This window comes from Panthera uncia, chromosome B4 (genome assembly GCF_023721935.1).
Source record: "Panthera uncia isolate 11264 chromosome B4, Puncia_PCG_1.0, whole genome shotgun sequence".
In the NCBI taxonomy this organism is placed as follows: Eukaryota; Metazoa; Chordata; class Mammalia; order Carnivora; family Felidae; genus Panthera; species Panthera uncia.
In genome coordinates this window covers 6,679,764-6,701,157 of record NC_064809.1, presented here as the reverse complement: position 1 = coordinate 6,701,157, position 21,394 = coordinate 6,679,764, and the positions used below count along the sequence as shown (strand labels likewise).

The window sequence follows — 21,394 nt, the reverse complement described above, 5'->3', positions numbered from 1 at the left end:
GACTAACTAATTTCGCTTAGCATAATACCTCTAGTTCCGTCCACGTTGTTGCAAATGGCAGGTATTCATTCTTTTTGGTTGCTGAGTAAAATTCCATTGTGTATAAACCCCATCTTCTTTATCCATTCATTAGATGATGGACATTTGGGCTCTTTCCATAATTTGGCTATTGTTGATGGCACTGTTGTAAACACGGGGATGCCTGTGCCCCTTCGAATCAGCATTTTTGTATCCTTTGGGTAAATACCTACTAGTACAATTGCTGGATCCTAGAGTAGCTCTATTTTTAATTTTTTGCGGAACTTCCATACTCTTCTCCAGGGCCGCTGCACCAGTTTGCGTTCCCACCAACAGCACCAAAGGGTTCCCCTTTCTCTGCATCCTCACCAACATCTGTTGTTTCAAGCACTAGAAGGCGTGATGACTTCTATTCCAAGTTTTCCATTTATATAAAGCAGACTTCTTAGTTTCTGCTCTTTCCATAAAGAACATTTCAGCCAATAGAAAAATAGTTTTAGTTTCTTTCAACAAGATTCCTCAAATCTGAGAGACACTTTTTTTCGACCCTCTGGTTCTTGTATTACAGTTTATAACTTTAAAATGTAAATTATCTAATGAGGTTCGTTTTAGGAAATCCTGTGGCAGAGAGGCGGCAAGAGGCATCGTGTTATCACGGATTTCCTTTATGAGCGTACAGAACCTCTTGAGGCGCCTTAACCGTAGTCAGTGGGGTAATGTTGTTTTTTAATGTTTTGGTTTCTTCTCTGAAACCAGTCTGTGGCTAGATTTTTGTTTTTAAATGTAACAATGGTATAAGCATGAATTATGTTATGAAGAAACAGTCTCTCTCACCCCATTTATTGCCTTGCTCCTGAAGTTGGGATTTTAAAAAAAATCTGATAATTTGGTGGGTCAGTCACAATAAGATTTCAAAACTTTCCTTTAAATTATTGGAAGACTTGCAGTGTGTAAAAATATAAGGTTCTGTTGCCTCTTGTGGATTAAGTTCTCGTCATCTTGAAATACCACGGTCTTGAAATAGTCCCGCTGAAGCATAGCTGATCCCCATGGACTGCAGCATCTGTTGGCACGTTGGGGCTGCTGCGGTCTTGAACCGTGACCGTGACTCCAGGGAGACTTGGGACAGCGTCCTGCGTGGAAGCCTGTGGCGTGAGCACAGAGATTCTGGGAGAGTGGACGTATCCATTCCCCCCGTTTCGGGCCTGGACACGCGCTTTAATGCTGCGGTGGGGATCTGGTGTTGCAGACGTTGCTGGAGTCACAGACTTTTTTGCGTAGAATGGTAGAATGACTGTGGGGACGGACTGCCAGGGGACGCCGTGGGCAATGAGGCCGTCCCCCTGCTGGCGTCAAGAAGGACTGCAGGCTAACAGGAGCACAGTATAAATTGGCTTTGCTCTTTCTCCCCCGTTACCTGTATGGACCCCCCTGGGGAAGGGAGAAGGCGGACGGACACACGGCCTCAGTGTATAGTGGACGTTGTCCACTTCCGGGGACTCTCTTTCAGAAACAGGGCTGTTTCCCTGGTGTGTGTCTGTTCTTGATTTTTGTTCGGGGCCCAACTCAGACGTGAGGCGGGCTTATGCTTCTTTGCGGGATTATTTTAAGCTGTTCATCGGAGGCGATTTTTCTCTTGGGTTCATTGAAAAGGACCACGTGGAAAAATGAAAAAACGCTGACGTCTTGGTAAACTTCTCAGTATGAGGAAGTGAGGGCACTGCTGAGGAGAACAGTGTGACCATTCTGCTGGAAACATACAAGGGCTAATATCTAACACCCTTGAACTTGGATTTCGCCCATGATGTCATGGCTCCCCTCGTATTACGCCCAACAACCCAGACTTTGTGGTACAAAAGCCGTTTGTGTCCGCTAGTTCCTGTCGAGTGTGGTCTGGCACAGACCCAGAAATATTTGAGAGAAGCGGCATCGTCGGGAACCCTGATGGCAGTGGTAGCTGGGAGGGGGCAGGCAGCTGTGTTTGTCACGGCCTCACTGACATTTCACTCTGAGGGTCTCACCATACGATGCTTCCCTGCTTGTGAAATGCTGAACGGTCATTCTTGGCGCAGTAGTTAGTTAGCCCGGTGGACGCTCACCCCCTCGAGGGTTCTGCCGAGTGCCTGCAGCTGCTAGGGTTCCGTTTCGTAGGGAAGGGGGAGAGGACGTTCCCATCGCTGGCCCTGGCTTAATACAGGGCCCGACGTGCACAGGGCAGAGCTGCCTCCTGGGCACTCCCCTCCCGAGGGGCGGCGTGCTCGACTCCAGGGACCCAGTCCTGCCCGTTCGACAGACGCCATCAGAGGGTACCGTAATCGCTTCCTTCCTGAAGATCCACTAGAACAGGGGGACCGTAGCCAACCACACTGAATGAATGGAGAATCTGAAGCAGAGAGTTTTATTTGTAGTTATTTATATCCACCTTGTTCCCGAAGGTACTTAACTTTAAGGACAGGGACTAAAAGACTTAATGGTAACCCTACGGCAGAGCTGGAATTAACTTCTAAGGCATTGTTTCCAAGGGAAATATGTCTTCCTTCTTTTAACCCAAGGAGAGTGTGTAAGAAGAGGAATTCATCCCCATAAAACAGGCTCAAGCGGAGAGCAGTCCCCATCCATCGTGGTTCCAGATAGCTAGGATTATACAAAGCCATCATTAATGACCTTGCCGGCCAAGGTACTTCTTCACTGCCTGGACAGTAAGAGAGACATCCTTTTATTTTATTAGTTGTATCTGTGCACCTTTCATCTCTCTTCAGTCCGAAAGCCCTCTGGAATGTTCTGGTGACGTTTGCAGAGCGGCGTCTGCAGGGACTGTGCGGGTGCCTGTCGTCCGTGGGCTGGGGCCTCTAGGAACTGATTCGCGGCCCCAGAGCTGGCCCGCTGTCTCTGCTGCCGGCTGGCCTCTTTAAGAACTCTGCTTTCTTCCGCAGCCAGATCCCCCGCTGTTCCTTATGTTTCTTTCCCTCCGCAAGGGGTATGGTTTTCCTGCCTCTTCCCAACTGCCCCCTCTCCCCAAGACTTCCTGATTCCTCCCCAGCAGGCTCACCACCTGGTGGCTGGATACAGTGACCTGAACCCGTCTTCACAGAGAAGCCCTGTCCTTGTCCCAGAAAGTAAACGTGGACGATGGTGGCTTCCTGGAAGTGTTCTCGGGACCCCAAAGGCTCAGTGTAACTGTCCAGTGTCGGACAGTTAGCCTCCCTCGCTAACCAGACCCAGCCACCGATTGTGTTAACCTCCACAGAAACTCTGTGCACACGTCGTATGTGCTTATTTTAAACATCTCCGGGGAAGACATTTGCATGGTGTCCCGTGGTCACCTGTTCAGTGAGGGCATCGTCACTCCCAGCGCTGTGTTTGGAGTGACTGGTCTCGAGCAGACAGGCTTCTCTCTAGGGCACAAGGGCACTGAGTGGAGCTTTGGGGACAGGGAAGAAGGCCAAGGAACACGGCAGGCTGGGATATCAGTGTCTTCTCCCGTCGGTCACACTAGTTGGCAAGGGTGCCGGGGCGCCGGTGGGAACCGTCGTCATCTGCCCACCTGCACTGGAAGCGTCTACAGGTCGTCTTCCTTGTCACCTTCCAGTCTCTTAAGGGTTTTAGGCCAGCCCCTCACGTGACACAGCTTTGCCTTCGGGGGAGTTCAGGCCTTCAAGCAAGCTTGGACTGCGAATTCTGTGCCGTTCTGGGCCTCCTCTGATCTTCCTGGAATGTGCTTAGTTCTCTGGACTGTACTCTTGGAAGGTCTGACAAGGTTTGTGTTCACATTCGGCTTGTAAACAGAGCGTGCAGAAATGTCAGCTGAAGTCCACTCTCGCTCACTCTTCTTTCTGGACGCTCCCCTTCCTCCTGCCTTTCAAGCCCTCCAAGAATGCAGAGCTCCCGGGGTCATCGGCCACACGGGGAGGGGGGCCGCGGCCGCAAAGAGTTAACGGAAGGAGCTGGCTGCAGAGGATGGTGGCGGCTTCCATCCGGGCCTCCCGGGACGAGGGGCGGGAGGCCGTCCGGCCGGTCCCCGGGCAACTGGAAAGGCGTCCGGCCGTGCGAGCCCGCCAGCCCGCCTCCCCTGGGTGCATGTGAGGATAAGCGAGCTGCAGCTGTGGCCTTACAAGGTCACAAGAAACCTGTAGCCGCCGAGTCAAGCGGAGGAGGGGGAAGAGGCTGGAGTGACTATTCCTAAAGCAGAGTATCCATCAGGGGCCGGGGGAGGGGAATTGGCACAGAGGAGCCGGGCGGGCCCCTGCCAAGGTCTCCAGCGCACTATTTAAGGATCCCTAAGGATGCTGGCTGCTGAACAAGCCGTGGTGTTCCCAGGAGCTGCCCCTTGTCCACACCCGCGCCCTGTGGCGCCCGGCCGGCTCCGTGCTCTGGGGAGCGTGCGAGTTTGTCCAGGTGCCTGCCTTCCAGCCGGGTGGCCAGCGGGGCTGTCTCAGGGACAACAGTGCCCGCTGTCCCGTCACAGCGCAGCTGTGGGCCTCCAGACGTCCCGGAGGTCTAGACTGCCGGGCCATCTGATGCGCACGCTGGGGGTGGCGTTGGCTCTACGTGGAAGGAAGGGTGAGGAGTCTGAGCTCTGCCAGCTTCCTGCCTCACACCGTCCGTGTCAACACTTAGGGCCCTCCACCCACATCTGGTTATTGTAACTATCTGATTTATTTTTACTCGAACACTGTCAGCTCTGTGTGTCCTACACCCCATCCTTCTCGGTGTTCTCTTTCTGTGGGTCCCAGAGATGAAGGGGGGTGTCTGTCCGACTTCGTTTGTATCGGCAACAGTATTTTGTATTCCACACCTCTCCCTCTCTCTGCCACTTACTCATTCAGCTCACTTGTCCTCGCTGCTTTCCAGAATGCCCTTCCTAGTCTTCCAGCCCACCCACTTCCTTTGCCCTCATCTTGCCCCTCCTCCATGAAGCCCTCTCACCTCGCTGCGGCCCTATGTTTGCATTCTCTTTTAAGTTCTTAGGGTATTAACTATATATACCTTTAGTCTTACGGTTCATAAAATGTTTCTGCATGCATGTCTCTGCTGAACTTCCACCTATGCCCCCCCCCCCCATGTGTTGGGAACTCTCCCGCCCACGGGGTGATATGGAGATGAATGGGACCTCCCTACCAAGAGCTTACAAGACAGTAAGGGACACAGATACGAAGCAAACAATCACGACTGGGTAATTACGCACCCCACGAGTATTTTGAGTGCAGCGCTAGCCTAGAAGAGAGAGGATCGGTTCTCTTTGGAAGAAGGAGGAAGTGTTTCAGATGGAGGATAGAGCACATTAGCTGGGTTTTGAAGAATGACTAGGAGCCTGTCAGGTAACAAATGGGCGTAAGACAGAGGAAAAGAACCTTCCGGGTCAAGAGAACGGCCGCTGTGAAAATACGGAGGCCTGACATACCGTGACTCGCAGCAGTGTGTGACATTTCACATGTTAAACACACATCTGTGTCTCGTAGAACATTGTGACACGTTGATGCCAGTTTTTCCCAGTTAGGTGACCAAGCTGCTTGACATTTATCCAAGTCCCTCCACATCTTAGGCACTTAATTTTAACCCCGGGATTGTTCCTGGCGTGCGGTTTCCGAGCCAGGAGACGCGAGGACCCGGGCGATCAGATGTGACTGGTTTTGCTTCTGTGTTTGTTCAGACCAAGGATGCCCTGTTCACGATTCTCCACGACCTCCGACCCCAGGATCATTTCAATATCATCGGCTTTTCCAACCGCATCAAAGTGTGGAAAGACCATCTGGTGTCAGTTACCCCCGACAACGTCCGCGATGGCAAAGTGTATATCCACCACATGTCGCCCAGTGGAGGTAAATGCGAGTCCTTGTTTCCACGCTGGCTTCGACGTGATAATAAGTGAGTAGCTAATTTTCTGCCAAGAGACAAGGATTTGAAAGCCAAAGCCGATCACAGGAAAGGAGATAAAGGTGAGCGCTTTCCCAGAAGCTTACGTTTCTCTGAACACCAAGTCTGTAAGTTCTCATCTTCCAGGCCCGGAGTAAGATGGTCAAGTAGGTTAGGGGGGAAATACTCGATAGGTTTTGGAGCCTTTCCTGGTTTATCTCCTGGAGCCGAACAACGAAGCCATTTTTGTGCATTGCTCTCGGGTGGGGAATCCGAGTCAAAGAAATGGTTCCGTGTTTTGTGTGCCTGAACGTTAGCAGCGTCAGCGGGACAGCCCCGTTGGCCAGTCTGTGCCAGCGAGAAGAGCACAGGGCCCAGGCGGCCTGGGAGATGCTGTGCACGCGGAGTGTGATGAGCTCTGAGTCTTGCACACTGGGCTCGGGCACAGTGCGCAGGCAAGAGTGCGGAGGACGGAGACGGTCATACAGGATTTAAGGAGATAGGAGGATCGGGACAGTACGTTACCCAGCTGTGCTCGATGCCCATTCCTTCGGCTCAGGACTGGGGCTCACTCTCGCTGGCGTGTCTGTCCCTAGCACAGGGGGCACATGACCGGCGCGCAGTGTTGGGGTGTTTATGAAAACTCATCCCGACTCCCTCCCCCGCTTTCTGAAAAGGGCCTTTGCAGAGACACCTTCTTCTGGGGTGATTGTCCTGGTTAATTCTGTTTTGGTTATTGGGGAACCTACTTAGTTCCGTTTTCTTCTGACGTTTTTCATCTTTCGTATGTATATTATTTTCTATCTTCATCTTTCGGATCTTCTATCTTCATCTTTTGGATATTTTCTATCCAAGGCAGAGCTCTGATTCCCCAAACAAACTTTGTTTGGAACTTGATCTTGCTTGGATGGGACTTTGACTTTGCAGTGGGACTTCCTACTGCCTCCACAGCCGTGTGATATGGGGACTGCTTGACGGGTTGATGGGAGAGAGAAAAGATCGGATTTAATAACACGGCAGGAAGTTGACGAGACTCAAGTCAAATCCTTGAGGGAAGAAACTCTTCATCTTTGCATGGCCCCTGGTTCCCAGCGTAGCTCCTGACATACAGCTCGTGCTCAACAAGTATTTGCTCAATTGAATGTATTTCAGTGGCACTACTCACTATCAGAATGGGATGTGTGTGTGTGTGTATGTGTGTGTGCATGTGTGTGTTGGCAGAGGGTGTGGGGATAAAACTTTAGGAGACAGCTGATGCGTATTATGTCCTTCTGGAGTCCACACCTCAGAAACTTTATTGGTCTCCTGTATTTTTTCTCCATGTGGCCATCACCCCAACCTCTATAGGTGAACAGAAGATTTATCTGTTCCTCTCAAAGAAGTGGGGACGTCAGGATCAGGAACATAGGTTCTGAAGCCAGCCCCACCGTGTCCGAGCCATTTAATGTGTCTGTACCTGAGTTTCCTCCTCTAAAATGGGGACAGTAATGGGATTGTGATCAGGATGAGATCAGTTAAAATATTTGAAGTGCTGAGAACAGTGGCTGGCACACGGGAGGGTCTCTTTCGTGTCAGATGTGGCCGATTTCACCCAAGTAGTCAGTCCCTCTTGCTGGTGCACGTGTGTCCTCTGATGACCTGGGTGGGCTGTCAGGGGGGGAGGTCTGGGGCAGCTCTGTGGGGCCCCCCCTACCGGTGGAGGGAGCCTCCCTGTTCTTAAGAGTGCAGGAGATGCCCCCCCCCCCCCCACCATTCTTAGCATGGGTTTGGTTCAGGCCCTGCTGTGCTTGGTGCTGGTATTAAAAAAGCTAAGTGCATCCCTTTGCCTGGGCTCCTTGGCCTTAAGGTGGAATAAAAGGTTGGGCACCATTGCCAGGTTCTAGATTAAAGAGAAAATAAACACCTGCCTTCTCTTCCAGGGCCATATATCCAGAGGCCAGGTGAAAGTAGGCTGGGCTTCCAGAAAGGCATGTTAATGAGTCCAAAGAAATGCTAAATACTATTTCAGCTGTAACTTCCCCTTATCTCCAGACTCTGTGTGCATCTTAGAATTATCAGTGTGTTTGCACGGACATAGACGGGTATTGTTTTTGTTTGTTTGCTTGTTTTGTTTTTGTTTTTGTTTTAGCCAGAAATTCTGGAGAATGTGAAGCAATGGGGGGAAATTATCTGGTTCACTGAAACATGGTACATTTTGCAGGTAGTTAAAAATCCCTCCGGTGAGGGTGATTGATTGCGGTGATGATGGGTACACCGCTTTGTACATTTAGTGAAAGTAATTCATGGTGTACCGAAAGCGGGTAAGGTTTTTGGTACATAAATTTCATCTCAGCGAAGTCATTAAGAAAAAAAAACCCACTGAGGGGCACCTCGGTGGCTCAGTTGGTTAAGCATCTGACTTTGGCTCAGGTCGTGATCTCATGGTTCATGAGTTCAAGCCCCCCGTCGAGCCCCCTCCTGGAGCCTGCTTTAGATTCTACGTCTCCCCCTCTCGGCCCCTTCCCTGCTTGTGTTCTGTCTCCATCTCTCAAAAATAAATAAACATTTAAAAAAGAAAAAAGAAAAACAACCCCACTGGAGTCGGGGGCAGAAATACGTGTTCGCACTCAGTCTTCCTGGGTGGTTGTAGAATAGCCACCGAATGAAATTCTTAGCTAATCCAGAAAGCTCATCTCGGGGCCATGCCCACCTCCACCAACCAACCACCCGTCTCTCCATCCACCAAGCGCATACCTTTCCGGCACCTGCCGCAGACACTGTCCCTGGCTTTTGACGGAGCTGCTGGCGACAAGCTGTGTGAAGGGGAAATGGCAGGGGCAGAGGTGGGGACAGGAGGCATAAACTTTAAAGCCTCTGCCTCGTGGGGGTTCTGATAGGCAGAGGTAACCCGAAGGGGCGGGAAGCAGAGAAAGGAGAGGCAGCAGAGGCCTTCCCCAGCTGCCCTTTCTTTCCCTCTGGGACTCGCCCTCCCTCCAAACTCCTGTACCCGACCCCTTTGGGGTTGCCCTTTACAGAGCTCTTCCCAGGAAAGGAGTGGGAGCCATTGATGCTAAGGTAGTGAGGGGCTCGAGCCAAGGCGCCTTCTCCAGCATCCGTTCGGGAGTTCTGTACGGGGGGATAGGCCCGTGCCGCTTCCATCCATTCGGCAAACGCTGGCGAGTGTCCAGACAGGCTGTGTAAGCTGACATCACCCGCCTGTGCGGGTGACCCCCTCCCACGCACGTACTCCTGCTAACGCCTGAACGTGGCGGGGTGTCCGTGCCTGACCGTGCACGTGTGCAGCATGAGGGCTTGAGCCGGCCTGTTTTGCTGTTCCCCAGGCACGGACATCAACGGGGCGCTGCAGAGGGCCATCAGGCTGCTCACTGACTACGTGGCTCAGGATGACGTCGGAGACCGCAGCGTGTCCCTCGTCATCTTCCTGACCGACGGGAAACCCACCGTCGGGGAGACCCACACCCTCAGGATCCTCAACAACACCAGGGAGGCCGCCCGGGGCCAGATCTGCATTTTTACCATCGGCATCGGGAACGACGTGGACTTCAAGCTGCTGGAGAAACTGTCGCTGGAGAACTGCGGCCTCACCCGGCACGTTCTCGAGGAGGACGACGCGGGCTCACAGCTCGTCGGGTCCGTCCGCGCCGGAGAGTGAGACTCAGGCTCTCAGAAGGGGGTGCGGGGCCGTGTGGCCGGAACCCATCACACTGGGTGACGTCGGAAGGGGTTTTTAAACCAGGTCGATGCGGGTTCGGGTCCTGGCACTGCTTTGTGACTCTAGGCACGATTCGAGCCAGTCTGCGCCCCGTTTCCTCGTCTGTGACATGAGGGGTACGGCCGGCTGACAGAGTTTAGTGAGAAAACCGTGCGGACTGTTGGCGGGATGGCTGTTGCACGTTAGGTGTTCAGTCCGCTCTCGTGGTTGCGACTCCGTTCTTGCCTTTTCTCGGGTCCTCGCCAGGGGACTAGCACGCTTGCATATTTGCTGTGAGTTCACAGGTGGCATAAGCAGGAGAGGTCTTGCTGTCTCCTTTTTTGTGAGCTGGTGAAGACTGGCCACTGATGCGCTTATTTTCTTGAGGTGGAGGAAAAACTAGATCTTAGGTCTTCTAATTACGCCCGGAGCCTTCCCTCAGATGCCACATGGCCACACCCGGGGTACGACTTTGCTGTTGATTTGAGAGAGTACTGACTCTCAGTTCCACATCGTATCCTTGGATCGCCTTCACGTATAGCTGGGAGCTCAAAGGAAAGTGAGGTTTCGGTAGATTTACAGCTGTTCGATAGCCACATTCAAGGAACGTTCACCAGTGATCAGTCTAACTGGAGGTCTGTAAGGTGGGCAGTGAAGGTGGGTTCTTGGTAAGGGGCTAGTCACCATTCCCCCCCCACCCCACCGGCGTTTCCATCAAAAGATTTAAATACAAACACAGATTTGCTTCCCATATTTTCAAAATTATTCACAACTACATTCAGAGAGGGGGAATCTAGGGCATTGTATACCAGGGCTAAGATTTAATAGCGTGTTCATAAGCAAAAGCAATCACGTGGCAACAAATCAGCTGCACTGCCCTGTCACCAAGACAGTATCAGTGCCCAGCATTTCTCGAGGACTTACGGTGTGCCAGGCTTTCCTGCATCCGTTACGTCCTGCGATCCTCCCAGAAAGCCAAGGAGTAGGTGTATTAGGGTCTAAGCTAAGCAGCCACGCAGGTGGCTCTCTCCTATGATATCTGGGACACTGGACTCTGCTCCATGAAGTCATTCGGAGACCCCAGGTCCTTCCCTTCGGTTCGTCTTTAGCTGCAACCCTGAGATGAGGTCACTGTCACTTCTGTATTCCAGCCCCAAAGAGGGAGAGAGAAAAGAAAGCGAGAGAAAGCCATTGTATTTTAAGCAAGCATTGCAAAAGTTGTATAGATCGCTCCTCCTCCTGTTCCGTTGGTGAGAACATGGCCGTGTTTGGCCACAGCAGAGGCTGAGAGATGTACTTTAGAGCTGGATGGTTAGAACTCAGTTATGAAAAAAGGAGAATGGGCTTGAGGGGGCAGTAGTCTACCAAAGCAGTTACTTCAACGTTGCAACCGTGGAGAGGAAGAAACTGCGGTTCAGAGAGGGTAAGTCACATGTCCCAAGACACACAGCCGGGAAGTGGCTAAGATGGCCTCCACCGCCTCTGCTGTCTAGATCTGTGGGAGGAGGTTTTCGACTGTCCCTTTACTCAGCAAAAAACAGCCGCGTAACAACCGAGAGAAAAGCTAAGGCAAGCGAATGCGGCATCCGTTACACGCCAGCCTCGTGTCAGCGTCAAGGTGATTTCTCCAGGAGAGCGGGCCGGTTAGAGTGCATCCGGAATATGTGCCGGGTTCTAAGGAACCGGGTTTTAAGAGGCCCTTTGAGAAGTGTGGGTGTGTACAGAGGGAAGTTACCCCAAGGTCCCTCAGCTGGGGATTCTTGAAATCCTATCCCATTGACGATAGTCCTGAAACCGGGGGAGGGGTGAGGTGCACAGGAACAGGAGCACACGGCAGTCACACACTTCACGGCCATTTGTCAAGCATCTGAGTGCGGAAGGGGAGTTAGATCAGATCGTACGCACGGTGTTGCTGTAGCAGTGGTATGGGCATCGCGGGTGGAAGCTGCGGGAAGGAAGGCGGGACGGGCATCGGCGGGTGGAAGCTACTGGAAGGAAGGCGGGACGGGCATCGGCGGGTGGAAGCTGCGGGAAGGAAGGCGGGACGGGCATCGGCGGGTGGAAGCTGCGGGAAGGAAGGTGGCAGTCTACTCCCAGGTCTCCTCTGCCTCGTCACGGCAGTTGAGAGTGGGTGGGAAGCCAGTTCGAGAGTGAGTTCTCCGTCACCAGGGGTGTTCAAGCAGCTTCTGCCTGGCCTCCTGCCGGAAGTGCTCTGTGGGGAGGGCTGCACTGAGGGCCCCGAGAAGCAGATCCCTCCCCCCGCCATTGGCAAGCAGGGCCTGTGCTGCCACGGCGGCCCTGACTCTCTCTGTCCTTCCGCTGCAGGTTCTATGACGAGATCCGGACCCCTCTGCTGTCCGACATCCACATCGATTACCCCCCCGCCGCGGTGGAGCGCGTCACCAGGACCCTGTTCCCCAACTACTTCAACGGCTCGGAGATCGTCATCGCCGGGAAGCTGGCCCACAGGACGGTGGAGCGGTTGCACGTGGAAGTCACGGCCAGCAACAGCAAGAAGTTTGTCGTCCTGAAGGCGGACGTGCCCGTGGAGCCCCCGGAGGCGGGGAACGACGTGGCGGGAAGCGCCAGGCCCGAGGGCGGTGGCGCCGGGGACCCCAACCACGTGCAGCGGCTCTGGAGCTACCTGAGCACGAAGGAGCTGCTGAGCGCCTGGCTGCACAGCAGCGACGAGCGGGACAAGGAGCGGCTGAGGCAGAAGGCACAGGCCCTGGCCGTGGCCTCCCGCTTCCTCACCCCGGTCACGTCCATGCACTTGAAGAGGTCGGGGCTGCAGACGGACAAGCCGGAGGACGCACAGAGCATGTCCGCGGCCACAGGCCCCGAACCCGTGATGCAGAGTCTGCGAGGCGTCAGCCCGCAGCCAGGTAACCCGCCTGGAGGGGGCGGCCGTGGGGAGCCGACGTGCGCGCTCAGCCCTCCGTGGGCCGGCCGCCCGGGCCTCCTGTGTCACACTCCGTACACACCTGGGCCGTCCGCCTCGCCCTCCCGTGTCACAGTCTGTATGAATCGGACGCCCGCCTGCCCGCCAGTCTGCACAGGCTGTGGTAAACCCTCGTGTTTGTATCGATGCACCCTGTGCGTCTCTGCAGAGCAGAGGTGGCGTTTGTCCCAGAAATGCCGCCAGGTGAAGTCGGTCTGTTGGTAACTCGCGCACCGGGGGCCCGCCACGGATGAGGCAGCACGGGGCAGCGTGGTGAACACACAGATAAACGGATATGGTACTCGGTTTGAGTGCCCCTCTACGTTTTTTAAAAGTTTACTTTCAGAGAGCCAGTGGGGAGGTGTTGCAGAGAGAGGGAGAGAGAAAAAATCTTAAGCAGACTCCGTGCACAGCGCAGAGCCTGACGCGGGACTCGATGCCCCGACCCTGGGATCGTGACCCCAGCTCGGTCACTCCACCCACCCCGGCGCCCCTGCCCTGCTACATTTTTAGGTACTTCGGGACCATGCCATTTTACGTGTTGGCGTGCACGTTCACAAGCCGTGGGCGCCCAGAGGTTAGCCGTGCGGACGGGAAGCACACGGGCCCCGAGCGGAAGAACGTAACTCCTTTGAACACGCACTGGGCTTTGTGGAAGGCAAGAGAACTCTCCTCTCAGATGCGTGATTTCTGCTGTCCTGAGAGCATACGTGAGGAGCTGTGTTGTCAGTTCTCGAGACAATTCATCCTCGACTGGTCTCTCACAGCCCAAACAGAAAGCGCAGAGTTTAGTCTCATGCCGTTTTGTTGGGGGAAATTTGTAGCGACAAGCACAAGAAAAGGAAAGGAAAAGTAGTTCAGCCCACACAGAGCGCGAACGTCCTCAGTGATCCCACTCGGCGGCAAACAGCATGGTGTTTATGTGCGACATGATTATTACATTCCTGCCAAGTTCACATCTCCCAGAGAGGGAGGGGACAGGAACCCAGGGCCTACAAGTGCTGCCTCACCTGTCCCTCGTGCGCTCAACTCTGAGAAGCACCCGGGCCTGGTTGAGAGCGAGCGTGAGGGCAGGACCCAGACACCGCCGTTTCAGCTCAGCGACCTTCCTACCTGGCTGTGTGGCTCCGGGCAGGTTTCTGACCCTCTCTGGGCTTCTGTTCCCTGGCCTATAAAACATAGACACTAATGATTTCCCTGAAGGGCTTCCAAGGAAAGACGTACAAGTGTTTCGTCCATAGTAAGCGTTCTACAAATGTTAGACACCCTCTGCTGTGAGGTCTGTAGACCTGGAAATTTATGGAAAAGTTCAGATTATAGTTATATGTGGATCTTAACTGTCTTTTTTTTTTTACGCTTTTGTATTTAAATGCTTTTTAAAATTGTGGTAAAAAAATAACATGAAATTTACCCTCTTAACCATTTTTAAGTGTACAGTTCAGTCATGTTAAGTAGATTCATGTAGCTCCAGAACTTTTTTTCATCTTGCAGATCTGAGACTCCGTACCCTTAGACAACTCTGCTCCCCTCCACCCCATAAATGCATCTCACATACAATAGAATGTTTTCCCCTATTACATGGGCAGAAGTCTTAGGAAGAATAGCTAATATTAGAATTAGGTAGAACTTAATAGAACATTATCTATTTACAAAAGAATAAAATAAGCCTAGGGGCATCTGGGTGGCTCAGTCGGTTTAAGCGTCCGACTTCGGCTCAGGTCATGATCTCACGGTTCAGGAGTCCGAGCCCCGCGTCGGGCTCTGTGCTGACAGCTCGGAGTCTGGAGCCTGCTTCCGATTCTGTGTCTCCCTCTCTCTCTGCCACTCCCCTGCTCATGTTCTCTCTTTGTCTCTCAAAACTAAGTAAGTGTGAAAAAAAAATTAAAATAAGCCTCCACATGTTACGCCCTCACTCGTGTCGTGAGGCCAAGCTCCCTCTTTAAAAAAAGATGATGTCTTTAAATCGCCACGAACACCTTTGAAAGCTGTATTTCACTCACCCCAAACCTCTTGTCTTTCTCTCCCCTCATCCGTGTCCTCCTTAATATCACAGGTGGTTCTCTTTCTTCTGATTTCTAGGACCTGCTCTCAAGAAACCATACAACCCAAGAATTAAAGTCTCCAAAACATCAGGTAAAGAACAGAACGTGGCCGTGTGTCCCTGGGGGGCTGAGGGGTGTACCATGCAGGGCACCGGGCGTCCCCAAAGCCAGTTACGGTACCGGCACCTAGAACACGGCCTTTATTCAACCCGCAGATGGTTAGCAAAAGGCAGCAGCGTGAGGCAGCTCCAGGAACAGGGTGGTCCTTAAACCATTGCGGGAACACCGTGGCCAGCACGGCCCCGGGAGCCCGGCGGCTCTGAGGGCAGGAGGGACGGACAGTGGGGCGCGTGTTCATCATTACTGAGTTAAAAGGTACTCGTTTCAGACCTCCAAGGTCTTCAGGCTCCAGCTCCTGGTGTTCCGAACAGGGTTTGTTACTACTAATTATTATTTTAATCTTTGGCTTTAGAAGGGAAAGACAAATAAAAATACCATGAAATGCCCTTTGGCCGGCTCTCTGGGATTATAATAAAAATCCAGATGGGATGACAACACAAAGACAGGGCTGTATTCTTAAAGGGCACACGTCTTCCTCGGTGAGTCTTTGTCATCGCCTCGCTGCCATCGTGCTGGACGCGCAGGTTCACAAAGCTGAGAGCGTCCCCGAGGTTAGCCGTGCGGAGGGGGTGCGTGCCATCTCCGACAGATAAGAGCGCACGCTTCCAAACGTACATGTGCTCTGTGGAGTGCGAGGGAACTTCCCTCTTGGATGCCGTGTGGAGTGATGACGTTCAGACGTCTCCTCTCCTTTTTGGAATAAGGAGCGTCTTTCCCTGTAGAACGATCCAGATGATTTGAGTAGAAGTGATGTGGCCTGAGCACAAGAAACCCTCTAAGAACTGTCACATCGTTGTGTTCAGACCTAGGGAGTGCCACAAGTATGCACAGCACTGTTAACCTGCTGTGGGCGTCCCGGGTCCCCCCATCTGTAAAAGACCAGTACCTTGTATCTGTTTATATAGTCATAGGATGCTTTGGTCACTGCACGGTGAGATCAGCCAGATTCTTCCATGGGCCTTTGTGAGTCATCCTGGGGACACAAAGGGGTTTTCAGCAGTTATACCAAGGACATGAATTTGCTTGTGACTTGAGAAGACTGACCATATGCGGGTACGTGCACGTAAAACGGAGAGGAGTTCACAGACACGTTGTGTTCGGCATGAAAGTTAGAAGGAAACTAACTGTCCCGTCTCATGAGGGAGGAGAATTGCTGTGGACTGTCGGGAACTATTTCGTCTGGACAATACGAGGCGAGGCTGTTCGTGTTCAGCAGAGGTGACCGTGAGGACAGTGGGAAGGAACAGGGGCCGGCCGGCCACGCTCTGTGGTCTCATCTGTGGGCAAAAATTTGAGAGCGTTTAAGTCGGCGTGCCCCAGAGTGGGGGTTTCCGCTGTCACCCCCAGTGACCCTGCACCCTTCCTGGTCACCGCCGTGTGCCGGGCTTGGCCGTTGCCGCTGTCCTTCGGGGACCGTGTACGTCGCTGTCTCCAGTGCCGTGGCGTTGTGGTCACAGGAGTGGGAGGGCTGTCACCACGTCTCTTCCCGGGGCAGGCGGTCAAAGAGAAAGGAAATGATCTTTGCGGTGTGGCGAAAGCCTCGTGTCTGGATTTCGGGGACCTGGGTTCACAGACTCCATGCGTGGTAACCCTGGTGCCTCAGCCGCCTGGCCCCTTCCTCACACAGACACGGAGGATGAGGGACAGGCTAACTAACTGACTTCGGAGAAAACAGAGGGGACTGTTCACACGCGGAAAGCACCCGGTAAATTTCTTTCTCTGTCCTGTTTCTTGCCGGCCTGGCAGTGGATGGAGACCCCCATTTTGTCGTGGATTTCCCCCTGAGCAATCTCACCGTCTGCTTCAACATCGACGGGCAGCCGGGGGACATCCTGAGGCTCGTCTCTGATCACGCGGATTCTGGTAAGTTCTTCCCTCCCTTGTGACCTCTGGGCAAGGTTAAGGTAGGTATCACAGCCCCCTCTGTCCTTGCGAAGGGTGTGTGTGTGTGTGTAAGGGGACATACCACACACTGACGGCAGTGGGCTGGGTGCGGGGCTCAGTGTCACGACGACGTGGGTTGGAAGCGCTGCTCTCACGTGACTCCTTTCGTGGCCTTGGGCACACGTCCTCCTCGTAGCACGGAGACAGTGGTACTTCCTCGGGCAGCCCCACCAGGCTGTCATCAGTAATGGATCTGAAGTCGTTTTGTAAATGAACGGGTCCTGTGGAGTTCGTGACTTTCCAGTCGAGGACTCGAACGGCAGGAGGGCTGGAGTCCCGCGGTCCTCTCTCCCGGTTCCTCGGCGACGCGGATGCGAAGCCCACAGCTCTGTGAGCACTGAACACCGAGCTAACGAGGGCTCTGATCTCCTTCAGTCTGTAGAGCGGCTGGGTGAAGGAGGTCAGTGTGTGAAAGGCTCTCGAGTCACACGCAGGTAACAGTGCCCGAGGGCTGGCTACGTGGCATTTCTCAGTTCTGAGAGGATGCGTTTCTGGAAGGCTAGGTTACAGAGCGTCCCATGGCCGGGTGACCGTGCGATGTGATTACATAACGTGCGGTCCCGGGGCCCCTTCCCCGCCCTGTACTCTCACGAGGTTTCCTAGCCTTCGAGCTAAATGTCAGCTTGTCCTCACTTGGGCTCAGCAGTGAGATAGGGGCCTGCCTGTGTCCTCCCCGGAGGTACCCGCCTTCCTAGGAGGTACCCACCCATCTTCCTGGCGTTCCTGTGTTCAGCGTGGTGTCTGAGATGGGAAACCGCCAGAAGGTGATGCCTGGAGCCTTGAGGCTGAGGTACCTGGCTGGGATTTCTCCTGTCCCCCTTCCCCCTTGTCCCAGGGAAGGCACTTTTCTCCTGGAATGTCTAAGGAGCCGCTAGCCAAGATTTAGAGGAAGGTTATCCCCAAAGCAGAGCAAGACAAGAAAGAGTTCATTAGATAGAAGTCTTTGAGTCTTGCCAATTACACCCTCACCAGGCAGCATCTCATGCAGGCCTGGCTGCTCCACGTGGAGTCTTCTCCTGTCAGCTCTCCACTGGGACAGCGAAGAACCTTAGGGCCCACATGAGTCTAGGAAAGCCGCCGTGGTGTTAGTGACGATGAAGGAAAAAAAGAATGGAGTTCAGCTTGATGGCAGTCGACATCTTATGCGTGTGCGACCTCCTGGGATCCTCACCACAGTTCTGATCTGTGTTACGTGCCCATTTTATAGATGTGATAATCGAGGCTGTTTTTTAAAGTGACTTATCCAGGCATACCCACCTAGGGGGTGCAGAACCTGAGTTTTTGGACTAGAAAAGAGGTTAATCTTCACATTCTCCCACACTGCCCGTGACATCACGGGATCGCCACATCAGGATCGGCGGAAACTAGCGGATAGGAAATGGGCGTCAGGGCCATGCAGGACTTTCGTCACTACAACCAGACCCAGTGACAAAGGCAAACAGACATGCACACCTCCTTCTGTGGTATCTTGACCCACGCCCCCTCTTTGCTGCCCCCACCCCAAGATACGGGAAAGATGGGGGAGGTAGGTTCATACCTTCCTGCCTTCACGCGTTCGTTCATTCACTCGGTAGGACTGAGCGGCCCCTACCTACCCGGGAGTCAGACTTCATGGGGCCGGAGGTTCAGAGTCAAGGCCAGAGGAGGGAGGAGATTCTATCAGATGTTCGCGTGCAGGTGGCTGGAAGGTGGGCTGGTCCGCTGACCCTTGTCCTCTCCCCTCTGCCTCCGAGGCGTGACGGTGAACGGGGAGCTGATCGGGGCGCCGGCTCCCCCAGGCGGCCACAAGAAGCAGCGCACTTACTTCCGCACCATCACCATCCTCGCCAACAAGCCCGAGCGGTCGTATCTGGAGATCACTCCGAGCAGAGTCATCCTGGACGGTGGGGACAGGCTGGTCCTCCCGTGCAACCGGAGCGCGGTGGTGGGGCGCCGCGGGCTGGAGGTGTCGGTGTCCGCCAACGCCAACGTCACCGTCACCATCCAGGGCACCATTGCCTTCGTCGTCCTCATTCACCTCTACAAAAAGCCGGCCCCCTACCAGCGGGACCACCTGGGCTTCTACATCTCCAGCAGCAGAGGCCTGTCCAGCAGCTGCCACGGACTGTTAGGTGGGCGGCCGCCCTCACGCCGGGTCGAGCGTAGACGTCAGGTTCCCAGAGCGAGGCTCCTGTTGCCCCTGCCTTTAGCTCGAGTTGGAAGCGCAGTCCTGAAATCACACGTCTTGCCTCCTGGCGACTTTCCGGAACGGGGAGGGGTTCATAAACCCTGTCACTGGCCTCCTGGGAGAACGGGCCGAGACTTGGGGGGATAATCCTCCCGGGTTCTGGCTCCTGACTCGGGAAGTTGCAAGCGGAGGGCAGTCCGCGCCCAGCACGGGCGTGAGGCCCCCGTCCCGCCCCGGGCGGCAGGCCGCGTCCTCTGGTTTCCGCGCGGTCCCACGTGGGCCCTCTGCCCACAAGTGCAGGGCGGCGGCCGCCAGGGCCTGGTTAGAAAGCAGGATTTCCTGGCACTGGAGCTGGGCGGGTGGGGTGCGGCCTGACGGCCAGGGGCGCAGGCCGGGATTCCTTTGGTCTCGGCCGTGCCCTCACGTGACCTGCGATACTCTGCCGAGTGTTTCCGGAGGAGGCCGAACACACTGCCGTCGGCACCTGCCCACCGAATGCGTGGTCCGGAGGGGCCTGTGGCCGGAGGAGAGGCCACGCCCCGCCCTTCCCCCCCTCCTGTCCTTCCAGCTCTGGTTCCCCGTCTGTACTAGTGGTCCGGCAGCCTCCCAGTGTTAACGGGGGGCGGAGGGGGGGACCGCTCTGAATGCCACCTGGGCCCCCCCTCCCCCGTCCGTACCCTCCCAACACGCGCCCCGTCGCTGACACCAGAAGGTGCGAGTCTTCCGGGAGGGCCCGACCTCGGACCGCGGTCAACCAAACCCCCCGCCTCCGAGCTCCTCCGCCCCCGCCCCCCACCTCGGGTAACCCCCGAGCGCTGGCCGGCCACCACCGGTGGGCTCCTCGGGACTGACGCTCCTCAGCCCAGGGCGGCCTGCACTCGACTCACACCCGGCGCTTTCTTGTGTCCTCCTAGGTCAGTTCCTGAGCCGGGACGCCACGCTCACGCGGGAGCCCGCCGGGCTCAGCGAGGGCCCGGGCCGGCCTCCGCTCCCGAGGGCGGGCGACGGGCCGGAGACGGTCCTGAAGGTGAGAGGGCACCAGGTCCCGGTGGTCCGGAAGCAGAGGAGGATCTACAACGGGGAGGAGCAGGTGGACTGCTGGTTCGCCAGGAGCAACGCGGCCGGGCTGCTGGACGGCGAGTACCGGGACTACCTGGCCGCGCACCCGTTTGACTCAGAGACCGCGTTCGGCCTGGGACCGTCCGGGGGGCTCTGACGCCGGGCCCGAACGAAAGCGTGCATGGCGGGGACGCGCGGGGACGCCTCGGCGCGGCTCCTGCGGCCGGCGCGCGCCCGGCCTCCCGACGGTTGACCGCGACCCGTGACCCACCCCTGCTGGCGCGTAGGCCCGAGGTCGGCCTGAGAGAAGCGTAGGGTCGGGGCGCTGGGGCGACAGGGGTCTTTCCTTCTGCGTCCTCCCCTCCGCCACCCCCCACCGCCGTGATAGAGAGAGAGGGCGGCACCGAGGAGAAGGGTCACGCCGCCTCGTCGGCCGGGTGCGCGCGCATCAGGCCGGCCGGCTTGTCCCTCTCACGGCCTGTCGTGAGGGAACCGGTGAAGGAACGTTGCCGCAAAGCCGCTTCCTCGGTGGAGAGGGCCACGTTCGGGCACTCTGCTTTTCGCCTGCGCTTCGCGCTTGGGCATCTCCCCTCGCAGGGCTCCTGTGGCCTCCGCGTGCGTGGCCACCCTCCGCCTCAGGGGACCTGCCGTGGGCCCGGCCCGGGTCATGCAAATAGCTCGTAGGTGTGATCATTGTAAGCAATTCAGGCTTTCCTTGGGAGGGGATTTTCTTCTGCTGTGATATCTTGCCCTTGAAAATGAGTTTTCATTAAAAAAAATTTGGTTGACCATCGGAAACTTGCACCCCAGAGACCATCTTTCTGTCGCGGGCTTTGTAGGCCGCTCGACTGTGCTGATGTGTTTCTGGCTGTTCCCGTAAAGCTAATAAACAGGACAGCCCCGCGCGGCTGGGTTTTCCTGGCCCGTCCCGGAGCTGGAGACTCGGCCGGTGTTCCACTTGGCCCTCCTGTACCTGTGTCGTGACTCCGGCCTCATTTGCTCGCGGTCCGGGGGGAGGTGACCCACCAGGCCCCCGCGGCACTGGGATGGGAGGTGGGGCCGGCACGGGGCCTCACGGGCCTGCCCACGTTCCCAGCGAAGGTGCCGCCGCGCTCGGCAGTCTGGGCAGCCGGCCCACGTGTCGGGTAGGCCGAGCCAGGAAGTGGGCGCGCGGGGGGGCACTGCGGCTGTTCCGGACAGACGGTCCGACCCCACGAGGGAAAGGTTGCATCGGTGGCGGGGGCCTCAGAGGTCAGCGAGTGGGCCCGTCCGAGAAGCCCGTCGCGTCATCGGGGGGAATCCGGGCTGAGGGCGAACCCACCCAGCTCTCGGGTTTTCCCAGACCCGCTGCCGGAGTTTATGCCGGCGGTGCGAGGACACCAGCCCAGCCGCGGACAGACACTCCGTACTTCGGGGCTCAGAGGAAGAGGAGGGGTGTAAAGCAGGGCGGGCTCCCCGGGGGCCTCCCGGTATGTAATCCCCGCCCAGCTGGGCAGACGTCCCGGGAGCCCTCCAGGTGCCCACCGGGTTTGGGCCTCCAGGCTGCGGGGGGGGGGGGG

The 21,394-nt window shown here is 55.6% G+C and overlaps 1 protein-coding gene across 1 annotated transcript in view; it reads left to right on the top strand.

Annotated features, from left to right (window-relative positions):
* The window catches only part of ITIH5 (inter-alpha-trypsin inhibitor heavy chain 5), a 78,306-nt gene extending 57,673 nt beyond the window's left edge, over positions 1-20,633 (top strand). Inside the window, exons 8-14 of the mRNA XM_049626780.1 lie at positions 5,669-5,837; positions 9,192-9,501; positions 11,888-12,447; positions 14,583-14,636; positions 16,412-16,528; positions 18,343-18,720; positions 19,691-20,633. Of these exons, the coding sequence (XP_049482737.1) occupies positions 5,669-5,837; positions 9,192-9,501; positions 11,888-12,447; positions 14,583-14,636; positions 16,412-16,528; positions 18,343-18,720; positions 19,691-19,992 (1,890 nt within the window). The 3' untranslated portion in view covers positions 19,993-20,633. The remainder of the gene's footprint in view (positions 1-5,668; positions 5,838-9,191; positions 9,502-11,887; positions 12,448-14,582; positions 14,637-16,411; positions 16,529-18,342; positions 18,721-19,690) is intronic.
* The last annotated feature ends 761 nt before the right edge of the window (positions 20,634-21,394 follow it).